Raw genomic sequence first — 18,016 nt, 5'->3', positions numbered from 1 at the left:
AATATAAGTGTGGTGGTTTGAAACTGTATGTACCTCAGAAAACCATGTTCTAAAAGCTTAACCATTCTTGTGGGTATAAATCTATTGTAAGTAGGACCTTTTGGTTAAGTTACTTCAGTCAAAGTGTGGCCCAGGGTGGGTCTTAATCCTCTTACTGGAGTCCTTTACAAATGGGATATTCAAAGAGAGAAATAAAGCCACAGAAGCAGAAGCTGAAAGCAAAGAAACTCAGAAGAGAAGAGAGAGACCAGTAGATGCCAGCATTTGCCTTGCCATGTGACAGAGGAGTCCAGGATCACCAGCAGCCAGGTGTCAGGAAGAAAGCATCATTTTCCTGATGCGTAGATTTGGACATTTTCACAGCTCCAAAATGTAAGCTTCAAGATGTAAAGCCTACACATTTCGTGATATCTACTTTGAGCAGTTTAGGAAACTAAAACAATAGGTTACCAGGGCACAGGGTAGGGATAAGGAATTAGAAGTTGAAGCTTAAAATTTAGAGGGTTCCTATTTGGGTCAATGTAAATGTTTCAATATCAACTTCGACAAACTCCACAGGAAACATTTCACTGGTCAGCTGAAGAAGAAGTGAAGGTCCTCTATCTGTCTTGCTTAAAAGTCTTCAGCTATTGGATTTAATCCAGCTGACTGCATTCGCTCATTGTGGAAGACACGCCCTTCGTTGACATCATCAGTCACAGCTGCAGCCAATTGACTGATGATTTAACAAACCAGCCTTCTGGTTTACTAACCAGCCACAAATGTCCTTGTGGTAACAGGCCAGCACTTGCTTGACCAGATACCTGGGTACCATCACCTGACACATGAACCTAACCATCACAGTGGGACTATATAATGGTTCAGCCACTCAGGAAGACAGTCTGGCAGTTCCTTAGAAAACTAGATATAGAGTTACCCTTCGATCTAGCAATTGCACTTCTCGGTATATACCCAGATCTGAAAGCAGTGACACGAACAGATATCTGCACACCAATGTTTATAGCAACAATATTCACAATTGCCAAGAGATGGAAACAACCCAAATGTCCTTCAACAGATGAGTGGATAAATAAAACATGGTACATACATACAATGGAATACTACATGGCAGTAAGAAGGAATGAGGTCATGAAGCAAGCAACAACATGGATGAACCTTGAGGACATAATTCTGAGTGAAATAATTCAGATGAAAGAGGACAGATATTGTATGATTTCACTAATATGAAATAACTAGAATATATAAACTCAGAGTCTTAAATATAGAATATACCTAGAGATAGACAGAAGCTAGAAAAGGGTAAGTGGCTACCTAGCATATACAGAATTTTTAACAAGGTTGAACATAAATGTTTGGAAATGGATAGAGGCGAAAGTAGCTGTTATTAGGATTATAAGTAATAGTGCTGTGTTTAGATGAATTTGGTTGAAAGGGGTTGTTTAGAGTAATGAGTGTCACCAATTAATACTAGAAATATAAATAAGTTTTTGTTTGAACTAGTACAAATGTATGACACTTGTACAAAGAGTTAATAATAGAGTGGAATATGGGGAAAATTTACCTACTACAAGCTATGGACTACAGTTAATAGTAATATCTGAATATTCTTTCATCAACAGTAACAGGTGTATCGCACCAATACTAGGGTCAATAATAGGGGAGATAAGGAATATGAGGTGTTTGGGTTTTCTTTATTTATGTATGTCAAATATTTTTCTTTTTGGAGCAATGAAAATGGTCTAAAATTGAGTCTGATGATGATTGTACAACTAGGTGATGATACTATGAGACACTGATTATATACTTTGGATAGAATATGTGGTACCTGAATATATCTCCATAAAATCTGCAGAAAAAAAAACAAATACAATAAAAACAAAACAATGTTATTTCGTAAATAGCTACTGTTGGCTTGCCAAGGGTTTGGAGACAGAAGCTTATGTTGAAAAAGAGGAAGTTTTGATGCTACAACCATAATAGTATTGATATGTTCTCCTTGATTTAACCAGGCCAGAAAAAAAATAGAAGGAAACAACATTTTCATTATGTGATTCTATGTTATTTAATGTCACTTTCATTCAAGATTTAAAGTCATTATCTTGTGCAGTTGTCCCACACTCGGAGATATGCTTCACTATAAATAAAGTATCACAACTGAAAAAATAAAAAAAACTTCTCAACAAATAAAAGCCCAAGACTAGAAGTCTCCACAGGTGAATTCTAACAATATTTCCTAGAAGAATTAATAACAATCCTGCTCAAACTCTACCAAAAAATTGAAAAGGAGGTAACACTACCTAACTTATTCTATGACGCTAACATCACCCTAATACCAAAGCAAGAAAAAGGTATTACAAGAAAAAATTACAGAACAATTTCTCTTATAAATACAGATGCAAAAATCCTCAATGAATATTAGCAAATAAACAGCACATTAAAAGAATTATGCACCATGATCAAGTGGGTTTTATTCCAGGTATGCAAGGGTGGTTCAACACAAGAAAATAAATTAATGTAACATACCACATTAACAAATCAAAGGGGGGAAACCACATGATATTATTGATTGATACAGAAAAAGGATATGGCAAAATCCAGAATAATTTCATAATAAAAACACTTTGAAGGACAGTAATGTAAGGAAACTTCCTCAACATGATAAAGGGCTTATATGAAAAACCCACAGCTAACATTGTACAAAATGGTGAAAGATTGAAAGCGTTCCTTCTAATATCAGGAACAAGACAATGATGCCCACTGTTACCACTTCTATTATCTATTGTGCTAAGAGTTCTAGCTAGAATGATTAGGCTAGAAAAAGAAAGAAAAGTCATCAAAATCAGAAATGAAGAAGTAAAACTTTCACTATTTGCAGATGCCATAATCCTATATTTAGAATGTCCCCCCAAAATTGACAACGAAGATACTAGAGCTAATAAATGAGTTCAGCAAAGTGTCAGGATACAAGAACAACCTGCAAAAGTCAGTACTGTTTCTATATATTAGGAATGAGCAAGCTGAGGAGGAAATCAAGAAAAAAATTCTGTTTACAATAGCAACTAAAAGAATCAAATAGCTAGAAATAAATTTAACCAAGCATATAAAAGACCTGATTCAGAAAATTACAAAACATTGGTAAAAGAAATCAAAGAAATCTAAATAAATGAAAACACACTCTGTGTTCATGGATTAGAATGTTAAATATAAACATCTTTAAAAAGAACAAAGTTGGAGGATTCATATTTTCTGACTTTAAAGCTTATTACAAATTTATAGTTATCAAAACAGCATAGTACTGGTACAAGCACAGACCTATCAACCCACAGAATCAAACAGAGCGTTCAGAAATAGACATGCACATTTATGGACAACTGATTTTCAACAAGGCTGCCACATCCACTCAACTGGGAAAGAATAGCTCTTCAACAAATAGTGGTGGGAGAACTGGATATCCATTTGCAAAAGAATGAAAGAGGACCCTTATCTCACATCCTATACAAAATTTAACTCAAAATAGATCAAAGAACTAAATATAGAGACAAGACCTTAAAAATTCTAGAAGAAAATGTATGGAAGCGTATTCAGGATCTTGGGTTAGGCAACGTTTTCTTGGACTTTACACGCAAAGCGCAAATAACAAAAGAAAAAACTAGATAAACGGTACTTTATCAAAATTTAAAACTTTTGTGTATAAAAGGACTTTATCAGGAAAGTGAAAAGACAACTTATTAAATGGGAGAAAATATTTGGATTGAATATATAAAGAAATCCTGCAACTCAAAAAAAGATAAACAACAAAATATTTAAATGGTCAAAAATTTGAATAGACACTTCTCCAAAGAGGACATGCAAATGGCTAAAAAGCACATGAAAAGGTGCTCAACATCATTAGCTATTAGGGAAATGCAAATCAAAACCACAATAAGATACCATTTTACACTCACTAGAATGGCTACTGTTAAAAAAAAAAAACAGAAAATTCCAAGTGTTGGATATGATAGGGGCACTCATTCATTGATGGTGGGAATGTAAAATAGAAGACAGTAGGGCAGTTCCTCTGAAAGCTAAATGTAGAATTACCATATGACCTGGCAATCCCTCTATTAGGTATATACCCAAAGAATTGAAAGCAGGAACTCAAACACATAATTGCACACCGATGTTCACAGCAGCATTATTCACAATTGCCAAAAGATGGAAGCAACCCAGTTGACCATCAACCAATGAATGGATAAACAAAATATGATATATAGATATCATGGAACAGTATTCAGTGTAAAAGGGAGCGAAGTTCTAGTTCATGTGACAATATGGATGAACCCTGAAGACATTATGTTTTGTGAAATTAGTTATATGTAAAAGAGCAACCACTGTCTGATCTCACTGAGATGTAATAATTTGAATAAGCAAACTAGTTAGAATCTAGAATATAAATTACCAAGGGCTGGTTGGGGACACGGAATGAGATGTTTATGCTCACTTTGTATAGAATTTGTATTTAGGTTGATGGTAAAGTTTTGGAAATGGATAGTGATGATGGTAACACAACATTTTGAGTGTAATTAACACCACTGAATTATACATGTGAATGTGGTTAAAAGGGGAAATTTTGGGCCACATATATATTACTAGAATAAAAATTAAAAGATAAAACAGGACTGTACAATATATAAACCCCACTGTGAACAATGTAATTGTAGTTCATAGTACAGGTATTAAACTTTTCTTTTATGAATTATAACAAATGTACCACACTAATGCAAAGTGTTAATAATAGGATATGGGGTGGGGTATACAGGAGCACTGTCTTTTTTATATGATTTTTCTGTAAACCTTCCACCTCTCTAATTTAAAAAATTAAATAAAAATAATAATAAATAAGCAGGAAGATTTTTTTTTCCTAATAGAATTAGTTAAAGTTTTCTGACAACAATGCTAACACTGATAACTTGATTGCTTCTTTTTTCAAAAAATAATTTTATATACCGGAAGGACCCACTCCAAGTCCCCTACACCTGTCTGCTGCATTCAACATTGAGTTTTCTGGAACAAACAACTGCCAGTTTAGGTAGAGAGGTTTGAACTGGGGAGGAAGGTGTTAGACAATATTGAAACAAGCTTTCTAAATGTTAGGAATTCCTTTCCAGCAGACCCTGTAGAGGAAATTTCCAAGGGGCTCATAATAAAGAAATCCACAACTGTCTAATGGGTCTACTAATAAATTTTCTTTAGCAACTTAAGGATGAGATTCTTTTGTGAAACAAGTCCATATTTCAGAATATTACATTAAACTGCAAATACATGACAGCAAAAGAGTTACCATCACTGAGTAGTTACTATGCCAGGCAAAATACTATTGCTTTCTTTAGGAATTTTTTTCATTCTTTTCAGGTTGCAAACCAGCAGGTACCCAAAAGAGCTGGAATTCAACAACAGGCCTGTTTGATGCCACAACTCACACACTGTCCACTATTACGCTGCCACTGAACATACATCCTGTATTTAGACAAATCTAACACTCTATGCTTTCCCAACTTCTCAGTTTGGGGGCTTTTTTTTTTAAAGAAATATCTTCTTATAATTCCTATCCATACATGATTTTCCTTTGAGTTGCTCTCCTGATTCATCACTGTCATTTCTGACCTGGATTTTTTATAGGTTGTAAATAACAAGTTTTCTCTAGATTCATTTTTTTCCTTAGAGGACATCTTAATGTTATCTATATATCTACAGTAGCTTCTGCCTTTCCTAACTTTTAAGCAACAAAGCATTAGAGAGAGCATTTGCCTCCAAAATTCTAAGCAAATCTACAAAATATGATAGCCTCAAAAGAAATGTCTACTAAACTCTCTTTTATAGTTACATGAATAAATATTCCTGAAAGCAAAAAAAAAAAAAAAACAAAAACAAAAAAAAAAACACAACAATGTTGGATAATTGGATGATTTGATGACTATGCTGCTGATTCTAAACGTTTAAGCTGTGTCTGCATGACACAAAGTGAAGGGCGTATTGGTATCTATCCAGGTTATTTGATCAAAAGAAATAATCAATATAAACAATTTGGCTCCTACAGATAAACCCCTCCAAAATTTCCAAAATTAACACTCTACAATAACATTATTCAGTTTGTTGTTTAACCAAATTTGTAGTCCACATTAGTCTGTGTTTAAATTTGCTCTGCCACTCCTTCTATTTAACTAAGCAAATATCAGAATTTATTTGTTCATTTATTCATTCAATATTAGCTAATATAAGAAATACTTTATGTGTTCTCTGTTAAGTGACTATTGTTTTCTGTATTTTATGGAAAATGAAGAAGTAAAATACATTATTCCTTACTTAAGGAATTTAGTCCTTTAGAGAATAAAAGGAATTCATACAAATAATAGTTAAATTACAATAAAGAAACAATCAGAAGTAACAAATCAATAATAGAGATGAAAAGACAAATCTGGATTGAAAAGAGGCACAAAGCGAGTCCAAGCAACTTTAAAAGGCACTGATTAAAAGATAAGAGATCAGAGAACAGGCTAAACAGCAGGGGCAAAAACTCCACTCCTTGGTGAGGACTGGTTGAATGTGTCCCACTAGCTACTTGAAGGGACTGTGCGGGAGAAAATAGGAAATAATTTTGGAAATGATCATCCTCAAGTAATCTGTAAAAGAGTTCTTTACTCTTTTGTAACTAAACTTCCCTTTCCTCCAGGATTTTTAACTCAATATAATCAAGTAACTACTGATGAGATCTACAGAAGTTTAGACGTCTGATACTTGGAAGGATTCAATATTTATTAAATAATAGATACCTAAATGATACCTACTGGGCTATATAACATGTGTAGCCTTTATTCAAATGAGGAAAAAAGATCCTTGCAATAGCTTTCCCAAACTCTCTGGAATCAGATTACAGATGGCCTTGAATGCAAAATAAAGAGCAGGGATGTTTCCAACAGGCAGTAATATCTTGATAGTGGTTTTAAGGATTAAGGTAGTGGTCTCACGGAATATAAAAAGGGTACAGATAAAAATATAGAGACCATCTAGAGTGCCTTAAAGTTCAACTAAGAAAATGACATCTCTTAACTCTTCAGAGTAAAATGTTTAGGAAGACTTACCATGCTTTCAATTAACAAAAGCACCTGTCGCTAAAGGAGTCTTCTAGTGATATATAGTGCATGCCAATGTCATTAGATGAGCTAAAAAATCACTGGAAATGAATTTTGAATTTGATCCCCAAATTTTCTTTTAAATAATTCTCTAAAAATATTCACATACTGGCTAGAAAAATCAGTTCCTTAAAATTAAATGCATGCTTCTATTAAAAATAAATAAAATGCCTTTCTCATCACAATTAGATACAAAGATAGTTGTTGTTTTAGTTTCCTTGGCTGCTCTAGCAAATACCAGACAAGGGGTTGGATTAAACAAGGTGGATTTATTGGCTCACAGTTTTAAGGCTAGGAAAAGTCCAAATCAGGGTATCATCAGGGCTGTGTTTTCTTCCCAAAGACTGTGGTGTTCTGGGGCTGGCTGCTGGTGACCCTTGATCCTTAGCTTTTCTGTCACATGGCAGTGCACATGAAGGCTTTTCCTGGCCTCACCCTTCTCCTTCTTTCCATTGATTTTCAGCTTCTGGCTGCTTCCTCCGGGGCTTTCTCTCTATCTGTCTGAATTTGTCCTTTATACTGCTTATAAAGGGCTCCAGTAATAGGTTTAAGACCCATCATGATTGGATTGGACCACACCTTAACTGAAGTAATCTTACCAAAAGGTCCTACTTACAATGGGCTCACACCCACAGAAATAGATCAAGTTTAAGAACACGGCTTTTTCTGGGGTACACAGCTCCAAACCACCATAGTTGTCAAAAATTAAATGCAATATGCAATTGATTTTATAACACACTGTGTTGCTACCAGGAATAAAGGAGTAAATATTTTAAATCATTATTTCTCTATTCTGAAATATTCCCTGAGAAATTATACTGTGCTACAATCATTACCAGGCTTGAAATCCAAATGTTATATTATTACATAATAAAATATAAGTATCTAAAAAAAAAAAGCTGGTAATTCTCCCAAATGAATTACCATTGGAGTACATGGTTTGTCAAAAAGGGCACAAATCCTACAATATAAAACATTGAAAAGCAAATAGACTTATTTGAGGGTTTTTTTGAAAAGCCAAGAGGAGTGATTACATCACACATCACCACGGAAATTCTACTAATGATACTTTACAGACATCTTTGTACCTAAAGTCCAACTCATCATGGATAGCAGTTACTCCCCCAAACCTCTCTTTTCTGTTCCTATCAAAACATGGCCTGCCTGTCACTCATTCCCACTCTTCACTTGCCTTTCCCTTTTCCTTTGTTGCACAGTCTTTTCAAAGAGCTCTATTGCCCTATTTTGTGAAAATCAATTTTCCTTTTTCTTACAATTCTCTGCTCTACACATCACAAAATTAGCAAAAAACAGAGAATACAAGGACCTCCACAGGAAACTGGAAGAAGAAAAACCTGTGAATAATTAAATATTTTTTAATGCTCATACATATAAACATCAGAAACAACAGTTGCTGAAGAGTCTTCACTGCATAAATTTTTCCCAGATAATATCCAATTAGATGTTCAGTGGGTGTACATCAATTCTTCCAAGTCTAGATGTTTTAATGCAGCATTAAGACTAAGTTTGGATTGCAAAGTCACATAAGCAACAAAATCACCAATTTAATAATACCTTGGAATGTGGATATTTTATACTAGGAGAGAGCATGCATTTTTCCTCAAAGTTACCCCTTATTTTTCAGTTTTAATGTTATTTGCACTATCCTCTGGTAAAAATTCTGACAATCGAAAATATTAAACTAATTGTATTCTTACCATTGTTGTCTCTTGAATGGATCCAAAACTGTTAATAAAAATGTTGACTACTACATCAACTGGAATGCCTGTGAATAAAAATCAAAGATACATTTAATAGTTGTAAAAAATTTGGCAAGTATATTCATATTATCATAGTTCATGCATCCAATTTTCATCTTTTCCCAGTCCACATAGGATATAAAATCATAAGCTCACAATTGGCATTGACTTATTTTTCTAAATTGCAATCATAATACAAATGAAAATTGAATTGTTATATTTTATAATGTTCTCAATGTAGAAATACTTATTTCTTAGATTGTAACAACTTTAGAAAAATATGTTCACATTTTTCAAAAAACTTTAAATTGTGCATTTACTTATTTCTACATTTTTAAGAAAATGTAAATTAGTCTAAAGATGTAATTTTAAAAATATGGTTCAACTTTTTGCAAATTTTTCTAATCATATTTAAAATTTTTCCTTTAGTTGTAGAGCAATCTTCAGTAACTTTTATTTAACATTATCACTCTATTTTCTTAATAATAAACCACTCTTTTAATTTGTGAAAATGCAATGTTAATAAGACACATAACAGAGCATTTAAAGGTTTTTCCCTGACCTGTTGGAAAATAATTTGAAAGTTCATGGAGTGAGAACCAAGGTATAATATTGCAAATTTCTTTTTATTACCTTTTTTTTTTTTCTTTTCACTCATTATGGGCTGCTGGTTGAGGTAACAAAGGGAAAATATGCAGTTCGCCTTTTAGCTACATAACCACTGATGAGAAACAGGTGGAGAATCAATATATGGTAGACATGTGACAACACAGACCATGTCTGTTGTTGAAAGTAACAGAATAGGTTCTACTAACGAACAAAATCCCTTGTTTTTACAACATAGTTGTATAACTTCATTTGACTAGAAGCAGCTGCAGATTTTTTTTTGGTAAAGGAAAAAAATATCAAGTCTTAAAATGTTAATCGTATATACATTAGTAATTGTCCTTAACCATGCAACAAGGATTACAGTTTTCCAGGAGATTTTTCATTTTTTATATAGCTTTTCCTAATTCATGAATAATACAAAAAAAAAAAAAAAAGTCTATGTAATCTGCTCATGATTTTTATTTTATTGATTTTTATTTTATGTCCGGGGTTCTTGAAAGATGTGATAAATGGTAATATTTTGTTGGCAGAGAAATAGTCTCTGTTGTAGAAAACAAAGTCACTTTTTTAAGCTTTATTTCTTAATTTACATACGGTAAACCTCAGTCTTTTTGGTGATGGGTTCTAAACATCACCCTCAAAATTTCTTCATGTGGTCCCTTGTAGTAAGCCCCTCCCTGCATTCCCAACCTCTGTCAACTACTAAGTTCCAATATTATAGTTTTGCAGTTTCCAGAATATTATATAAATGGAATTCTATAGTATGTAGTTTTTTGATTCTGGCTTTTTTCAGTTAGCAAAATGTATCTGAGGTTAATCCATGTTGCCTGCAGGTATCATATTTGTTTCTTTCTATAAATGTGTAGTAGTCCATTGAATGGACTTAATATAACTTTTTTAAAACAGTTTTATTCAAACACATACAATCCATCCAAACTGTACTATCCATGGCTCTTGGTATGGGATTTTCTTTTGGGAGCAATGAGAATGTTCTCAAATTGATTGTAGTGATGAATGCACAACTCTGTGATTAAAACATGGTCACTCTTATTTACAAAGTTGACATGTTTTTAAATATCATATGGCCACCTTTATTCAGCAAAAGAGTAGAAGGAAATGTTTGTCAATGTGAAATACCAGCACAAAGTAAAAAAGAATCTAAATGAAATCACAATTGTTGTCTCCCTAAATGAGAAAATATTGTTATTCTCCTGCAAATTATAATTTTAGTGTCTGTGAATAAATGCTAGATCTGCATCCAGAGCCTAAATTTTAAACAACTACAGTTGAGAATACTCAGTACTGAGAAAAGCCATTACAGAGGTTAGCTTATTAATTCACTGAAGACTCTGTTTTATTTTTCAATATGGGAACCATTTAAAATTCTTAGAATTAATATGTTGCTTTCCTTTGAATGTTTTTTATATTAAATTACTCTGAAGTGAAAATTATCACAGGATGGTTATATGTGAATCTGAAATCTTACTTCCTTTCTGTTTTTGTTTTGAATATCACCAAAACATACTTTTATAAAGATAAACTTAATTTTTAAACTACAAAAAAAAATGAAGATGTTTTTGGGAAAAAAACAAACCTTTGAAATTTGGTCTTATCCTGGGGTCATAACTGACCAATAGCCTATTCAAGATATTGCTAGTGGAGTTGGCAGGCACCCGGGCAAGGTCCTCTGCTGACTGCTGGCTGTACGAGAAAAGAAAAACCTGATGAGTATTTGGAAATAGTAAGCAACAGAAATGAATAATTTTCACTGTGAGAAAAGACTTTTGTTTTGAGACAAACCCACAACCATAATATGGCCTTTCAAATACAATTTAATGACCAGTAGCAGATATTGTCATAAGCCTAAAAGATATTTGTCATAAAAATAAAACCAAACAAAAAATTGTTGTAGCATTTAATTTTACTAAATGCATGAAACACTGTCTAAAATATGCCAAGTTACTTTCTTTCAAATAAAATTAAGCAGACATCTTACTTGTCCTGAAGCTGCCTGCAATTGAAAATCTAGACAGTCACAAGGGAGTGCAAACAGTAGGACAAAGAGAGAAAAAGAAAATTATTTGAATTATATATTATATTAACCTATTAACCTTGTGTCTAAGCAATGGAGTATGTGAATACTCCAAGAAAATATGACCAGAGAGTAAGTTTAAGGATTAATAAATGGTCATGCTGATAATTATAAAATTATTTTCCCAAAAAAATATATAGCAAATACTCTCCCCTCTGAGTTAACTTAAATATGACCCCAGGAAAAAATGGTGAAACAATTTCTTCTATTATCACATCAACTAAAATAGTAAAATACTCTACAAAGCTAAACAATACAACTACTTTTTTCTTTTCTGTATATATGTCACTGCTTTATCAATAAGAAAAAAACCTGTGCTTTGCTATTTTAATTAACAATGAATCTTCACTAAGTTAGTAGTTGCTTAATAACACTTATAAAAAGGGCACACATACTTAAAAGCCAACTGAAAAGGTTGAGCTGATTTTTCTTTGGTTTGGTTTGGTTTACCATGCAAGTTTTATCTATCAATAATCATTTTCCTAATACATAACAAATATCCACAACAATCACAAAGAAGATTAAAACTATATTTAGAGCTTCTTAGCACAGTCTATTGTGTATTCAAGTGGTAAAAGTCTCAATTTTGTAAATGAAATTAATTTACATACAGCAAACTTACATGCTACATGCACGGGGCTTGGCTTTGTATTGATATCCTAACTCTTGGCTATCTGGCAATTATGTTCTGAATTAATTATCTTATAATCTGCTGATAAGAGATAACCCATATAGGTGAGGTAGTACAGATGCTAAGAAGTTCATGAAAAAAAATCTAAAAATACCATGAATTGATACAGTCTTTTCAAGTAGAAATCTGTCAGAGTTCAAAACATTAAAGAAAAAAATGAAAATCAATTAGTTGAACTCCCAAAGGTGCAGGAAATTATACAGATTTTTTAAATTGCTTGTCACAGCATTATCAATTCTAATAGCACAGCATCAGAGACTTAGGGATTGGTAATGAGATTTTCCCTTTCATTGCAGATAAAATTATAACCTCCTCAAGTCAATTTTCATTCCTTTTCAAACAATGGGAAAATGGAAAGAGAATGAAAGTCTGCGGGAAAATTGGTAATTAGGAAGTAAATTGGTGTTCAAACCTATCTGCAAACTTTCTCTTTCAAGGGAGGAAAACAGAATTGATTGATTACAAAATACACTTGTATTGGATCAATTAAGGGCTGTTATATTGTGTCTTGGTATAAAATACTGTATAAATACATTCTTCCTAAGTAACAATATGACAACTTAATGACAATTAACACTAATTTTTGTCATTTGGAAACTGCTTTCTTCCAGCTCTAAGCTATGTGTGTCAATGAATCCATTTACTTCTAACCCTCTCACTACCAAATTTTATCCCATCTCCATTCACTGGTTCAAAATCAGTCCCCTTTCCTGGAATATTGTAACTTCCACTCCCCATTCTGCTAATCTAAACCCAAGCTATCCTTTAATATTTGCTTTAAATTTTGTCTCTTTCTAAAATCTTCTGGCTATCAACCAACTTTAATGAACACAAATTAATACATAAACTGTTTGGCAATTATTTTGTAGTTCTTTTTTTCTTCAGATCTATGTGTATATTTCCAACTAGAATAAATGCAGGCAGGATGATTCTTGAAGGAATCATGGCTTCCGTATCTTTGTAGCTCCCGATAACTGCTTAATTAAATACACATTATTTCCAGCACTTCCCATCTGCCAGCTCTTCCAAGTGAACTTCAGCCTCAGGGTGCCTGCTCTACAGTGGTAACATTTCCATGCATCACCTCCAGAGGAAGAAGGAAGGAACTTTTTAAACCTTAGAAACTTCCCAGCCTTGGCCATTGCTGAACAATAACTGGCAAGAAGGAAGAAACTATTGCGATTGGCAAAGATCAATCATCTGGTAGGGAATGGATATGGTGAATCATCCATAAATAATGTCTACTACATTCTTTTGTTTACTACTCACAAACACCCTTGTAGTTAAATAGGAGAGATATTAACAATACAGAAAGCTCCTTTTCATTTGAGAGAGAGAAAACTGAGATTGGTGGACAAATGAGCAGGAGGTGAGAAGACAGAGTGATAGAGAACATTGTGTATAAGGAAAGTAAGGCACAGCAAGGTCAAGAGATTTATCAAAGATGATAATAGAGACTGTTTTTTTCAATTCCTAGTTAAATTTTTCATTCCATCATAAGCCTTCCACATTGGAAGTTAAATATTATCTATCTTCTAAGTATCATCAGTGTATATTTCCTTTGGGGTATATATACTAAGTCTTGAGTTTTATTAGACTTACCAATCATTTTTAAAAATCATTAGTCCTGGAAAATATGAGCAAGCTATTTCTACAATTTACCAGTGTCACTCATCCCTCTAGCCATCTCCATATTCTTTCATTTCTCTCCACAGTAAATTAATTAATCAATTAATTAATATCATTCCTATTTTGTAAAGAATGCAAACTCAGTGTTGGTTGAAAAAATCTCTTGAAAATCAAAAAAGGCTGGGGGCGGGGCAAGATGGAAGACTGGTGAGCTGTATGTTTTAGTTACTCCTCCAGGAAAGTAGGTAGAAAGCCAGGAACTGCGTGGACTGGACACCACAGAGCAATCTGTCTTTGGGCATACTTCATACAACACTCATGAAAATGTCGAACTGCTGAGATCAGCGAAATCTGTAAGTTTTTGCGGCCAGGGGACCTGCGCCCCTCCCTGCCAGGCTCAGTCCCGTGGGAGGAGGGGCTGTCAGCTCCGGGAAGGAGAAGGGAGAACTGCAGTAGCTGCTCTTATCGGAAACTCATTCTACTGATCCAGACTCCAACCATAGATAGACTGAGACCAGACACCAGAGAATCTGAGAGCAGCCAGCCCAGCAGAGAGGAGACAACCATAGAAAAAAAAAAAACAACACGAAAAACTCCAAAATAAAAGCAGAGGATTTTTAGAGTTCTGGTGAACACAGAAAGGGGAAGGGCGGAGCTCAGGCCCTAAGGCGCATATGCAAATCCCGAAGAAAAGCCGATCTCTCTGCCCTGTGGACCTTTCCTTAATGGCCCTGGTTGCTTTGTCTCTTAGCATTTCAATAACGCATTAGATCTCTGAGGAGGACCCTTTTTTTTTTTTTTTTTTAATCCTTTTTTCTTTTTCTAAAACAATTACTCTAAAAGCCCAATACAGAAAGCTTCAAAGACTTTCAATTTGGGCACGTCAAGTCAAGAGCAGAACTAAGAGAGCTCTGAGACAAAAGGCAATAATTCAGTGGCTGAGAAAATTCACTAAACACCACAACTTCCCAAGAAAACGGGGGTGTCCGCTCACAGCCACAATCCTGGTGGACAGGAAACACTCCTGCCCATCGCCAGCCCCATAGCCCAGAGCTGCCCCAGACAACCCAGTGTGACGGAAGGGCTTCAAATAACAGGCACACACCACAAAACTGGGCATGGACATTAGCCTTCCCTGCAACCTCAGCTGATTGTCTCAGAGTTGGGAAGGTGGAGCAGTGTGAATTAACAAAGCCCCATTCAGCCATCATTTGAGCAGACTGGGAGCCTCCCTACACAGCCCAGCAGCCCAGAACTGCCCTGAGGGGACGGCACTCACCTGTGACATAGCACAGTCATCCCTCAACAGAGGACCCGGGGTGCACAGCCTGGAAGAGGGGCCCACTTGCAAGTCTCAGGAGCCATACGCCAATACCAAGGACTTGTGGGTCAGTGGCAGAGACAAACTGTGGCAGGACTGAACTGAAGGATTAGACTATTTCACCAGCTTTAAAACTCTAGGATCACCAGGGAGATTTGATTGTTAGGGCCACCCCCCCTCCCCGACTGCCCAGAAACACGCTCCACATACAGGGCAGGCAACACCAACTACACACGCAAGCTTGGTACACCAATTGGGCCCCACAAGACTCACTCCCCCACTCACCAAAAAGGCTAAGCAGGGGAGAACTGGCTTGTGGAGAACAGGTGGCTCGTGGACGCCACCTGCTGGTTAGTTAGAGAAAGTGTACTCCACGAAGCTGTAGATCTGATAAATTAGAGATAAGGACTTCAATAGGTCTACAAACCCTAAAAGAACCCTATCAAGTTCAGCAAATGCCACGAGGTCAAAAACAACAGAAAATTATAAAGCATATGAAAAAACCAGACGATATGGATAACCCAAGCCCAAGCACCCAAATCAAAAGAACAGAAGAGACACAGCACCTAGAGCAGCTACTCAAAGAACTAAAGATGAACAATGAGACCATAGTACGGGATATGAAGGAAATCAAGAAGACTCTAGAAGAGCATAAAGAAGACATTGCAAGACTAAATAAAAAAATGGATGATCTTATGGAAATTAAAGAAACTGTTGACCAAATTAAAAAGATTCTGGACACTCATAGTACAAGACTAGAGGAAGTTGAACAACGAATCAGTGACCTGGAAGATGACAGAATGGAAAATGAAAGCATAAAAGAAAGAATGGGGAAAAAAATTGAAAAAATCGAAATGGACCTCAGGGATATGATAGATAATATGAAACATCCAAATATAAGACTCATTGGTGTCCCAGAAGGGGAAGAAAAGGGTAAAGGTCTAGGAAGAGTATTCAAAGAAATTGTTGGGGAAAACTTCCCAAATCTTCTAAACAACATAAATACACAAATCATAAATGCTCAGCGAACTCCAAATAGAATAAATCCAAATAAACCCACTCCAAGACATATACTGATCACACTGTCAAACACAGAAGAGAAGGAGCAAGTTCTGAAAGCAGCAAGAGAAAAGCAATTCACCACATACAAAGGAAACAGCATAAGACTAAGTAGTGACTACTCAGCAGCCACCATGGAGGCGAGAAGGCAGTGTCACGATATATTTAAAATTCTGAGTGAGAAAAATTTCCAGCCAAGAATACTTTATCCAGCAAAGCTCTCCTTCAAATTTGAGGGAGAGCTTAAATTTTTCACAGACAAACAAATGCTGAGAGAATTTGCTAACAAGAGACCTGCCCTACTGGAGATACTAAAGGGAGCCCTACAGACAGAGAAACAAAGAAAGGACAGAGAGACTTGGAGAAAGGTTCAGTACTAAAGAGATTTGGTATGGGTACAATAAAGGATATTAATAGAGAGAGGGGAAAAATATGGCAAACATAAACAAAGGATAAGATGGCTGATTCAAGAAATGCCTTCACGGTTATAACGTTGAATGTAAATGGATTAAACTCCCCAATTAAAAGATATAGATTCGCAGAATGGATCAAAAAAAAATGAACCATCAATATGTTGCATACAAGAGACTCATCTTAGACAAAGGGACACAAAGAAACTGAAAGTGAAAGGATGGAAAAAAATATTTCATGCAAGCTACAGCCAAAAGAAAGCAGGTGCAGCAATATTAATCTCAGATAAAATAGACTTCAAATGCAGGGATGTTTTGAGAGACAAAGAAGGCCACTACATACTAATAAAAGGGGCAATTCAGCAAGAAGAAATAACAATTGTAAATGTCTATGCACCCAATCAAGGTGCCACAAAATACATGAGAGAAACACTGGAAAAACTAAAGGAAGCAATTGATGTTTCCACAATAATTGTGGGAGACTTCAACACATCACTCTCTCCTATACATAGATCAACCAGACAGAAGACCAATAAGGAAATGGAAAACCTAAACAATCTGATAAATGAATTAGATTTAACAGACATATACAGGACATTACATCCCAAATCACCAGGATACACATACTTTTCTAGTGCTCACGGAACTTTCTCCAGAATAGATCATATGCTGGGACATAAAACAAGCCTCAATAAATTTAAAAAGATTGAAATTATTCAAAGCACATTCTCTGACCACAATGGAATACAATTAGAAGTCAATAACCATCAGAGACTTAGAAAATTCACAAATACCTGGAGGGTAAACGACACACTCCTAAACAATCAGTGGGTTAAAGAAGAAATAGCAAGAGAAATTGCTAAATATATAGAGATGAACGAAAATGAGAACACAACATACCAAAACCTATGGGATGCAGCAAAAGCAGTGCTAAGGGGGAAATTTATAGCACTAAATGCATACATTAAAAAGGAAGAAAGAGCCAAAATCAAAGAACTAATGGATCAACTGAAGAAGCCAGAAAATGAACAGCAAACCAATCCTAAACCAAGTACAAGAAGAGAAATAACAAGGATTAAAGCAGAAATAAATGACATAGAGAACAAAAAAACAATAGAGAGGATAAATATCACCAAAAGTTGGTTCTTTGAGAAGATCAACAAGATTGACAAGCCCCTAGCTAGACTGACAAAATCAAAAAGAGAGAAGACCCATATAAACAAAATAATGAATGAAAAAGGTGACATAACTGCAGATCCTGAAGAAATTAAAAAAA

At 34.9% G+C, this 18,016-nt stretch overlaps 1 protein-coding gene across 1 annotated transcript in view; it reads right to left on the bottom strand.

Annotated features, from left to right (window-relative positions):
- Positions 1-18,016, bottom strand: part of GLRB (glycine receptor beta) — a 90,538-nt gene that overhangs the window by 39,817 nt on the left and 32,705 nt on the right. The window contains exons 3-4 of the mRNA XM_037830896.1: positions 11,133-11,239; positions 8,888-8,955 (exon numbers count right to left, since the gene is read on the bottom strand). Coding sequence (XP_037686824.1) covers positions 8,888-8,955; positions 11,133-11,239 — 175 coding nt within the window. The remainder of the gene's footprint in view (positions 1-8,887; positions 8,956-11,132; positions 11,240-18,016) is intronic.

The sequence above is a fragment of the Choloepus didactylus genome, chromosome 3 (genome assembly GCF_015220235.1).
Source record: "Choloepus didactylus isolate mChoDid1 chromosome 3, mChoDid1.pri, whole genome shotgun sequence".
Classification (NCBI taxonomy): domain Eukaryota; kingdom Metazoa; phylum Chordata; class Mammalia; order Pilosa; family Megalonychidae; genus Choloepus; species Choloepus didactylus.
The sequence above is the reverse complement of the archived record's forward strand: the minus strand, read 5'-3'. Positions and strand labels throughout refer to the sequence as shown.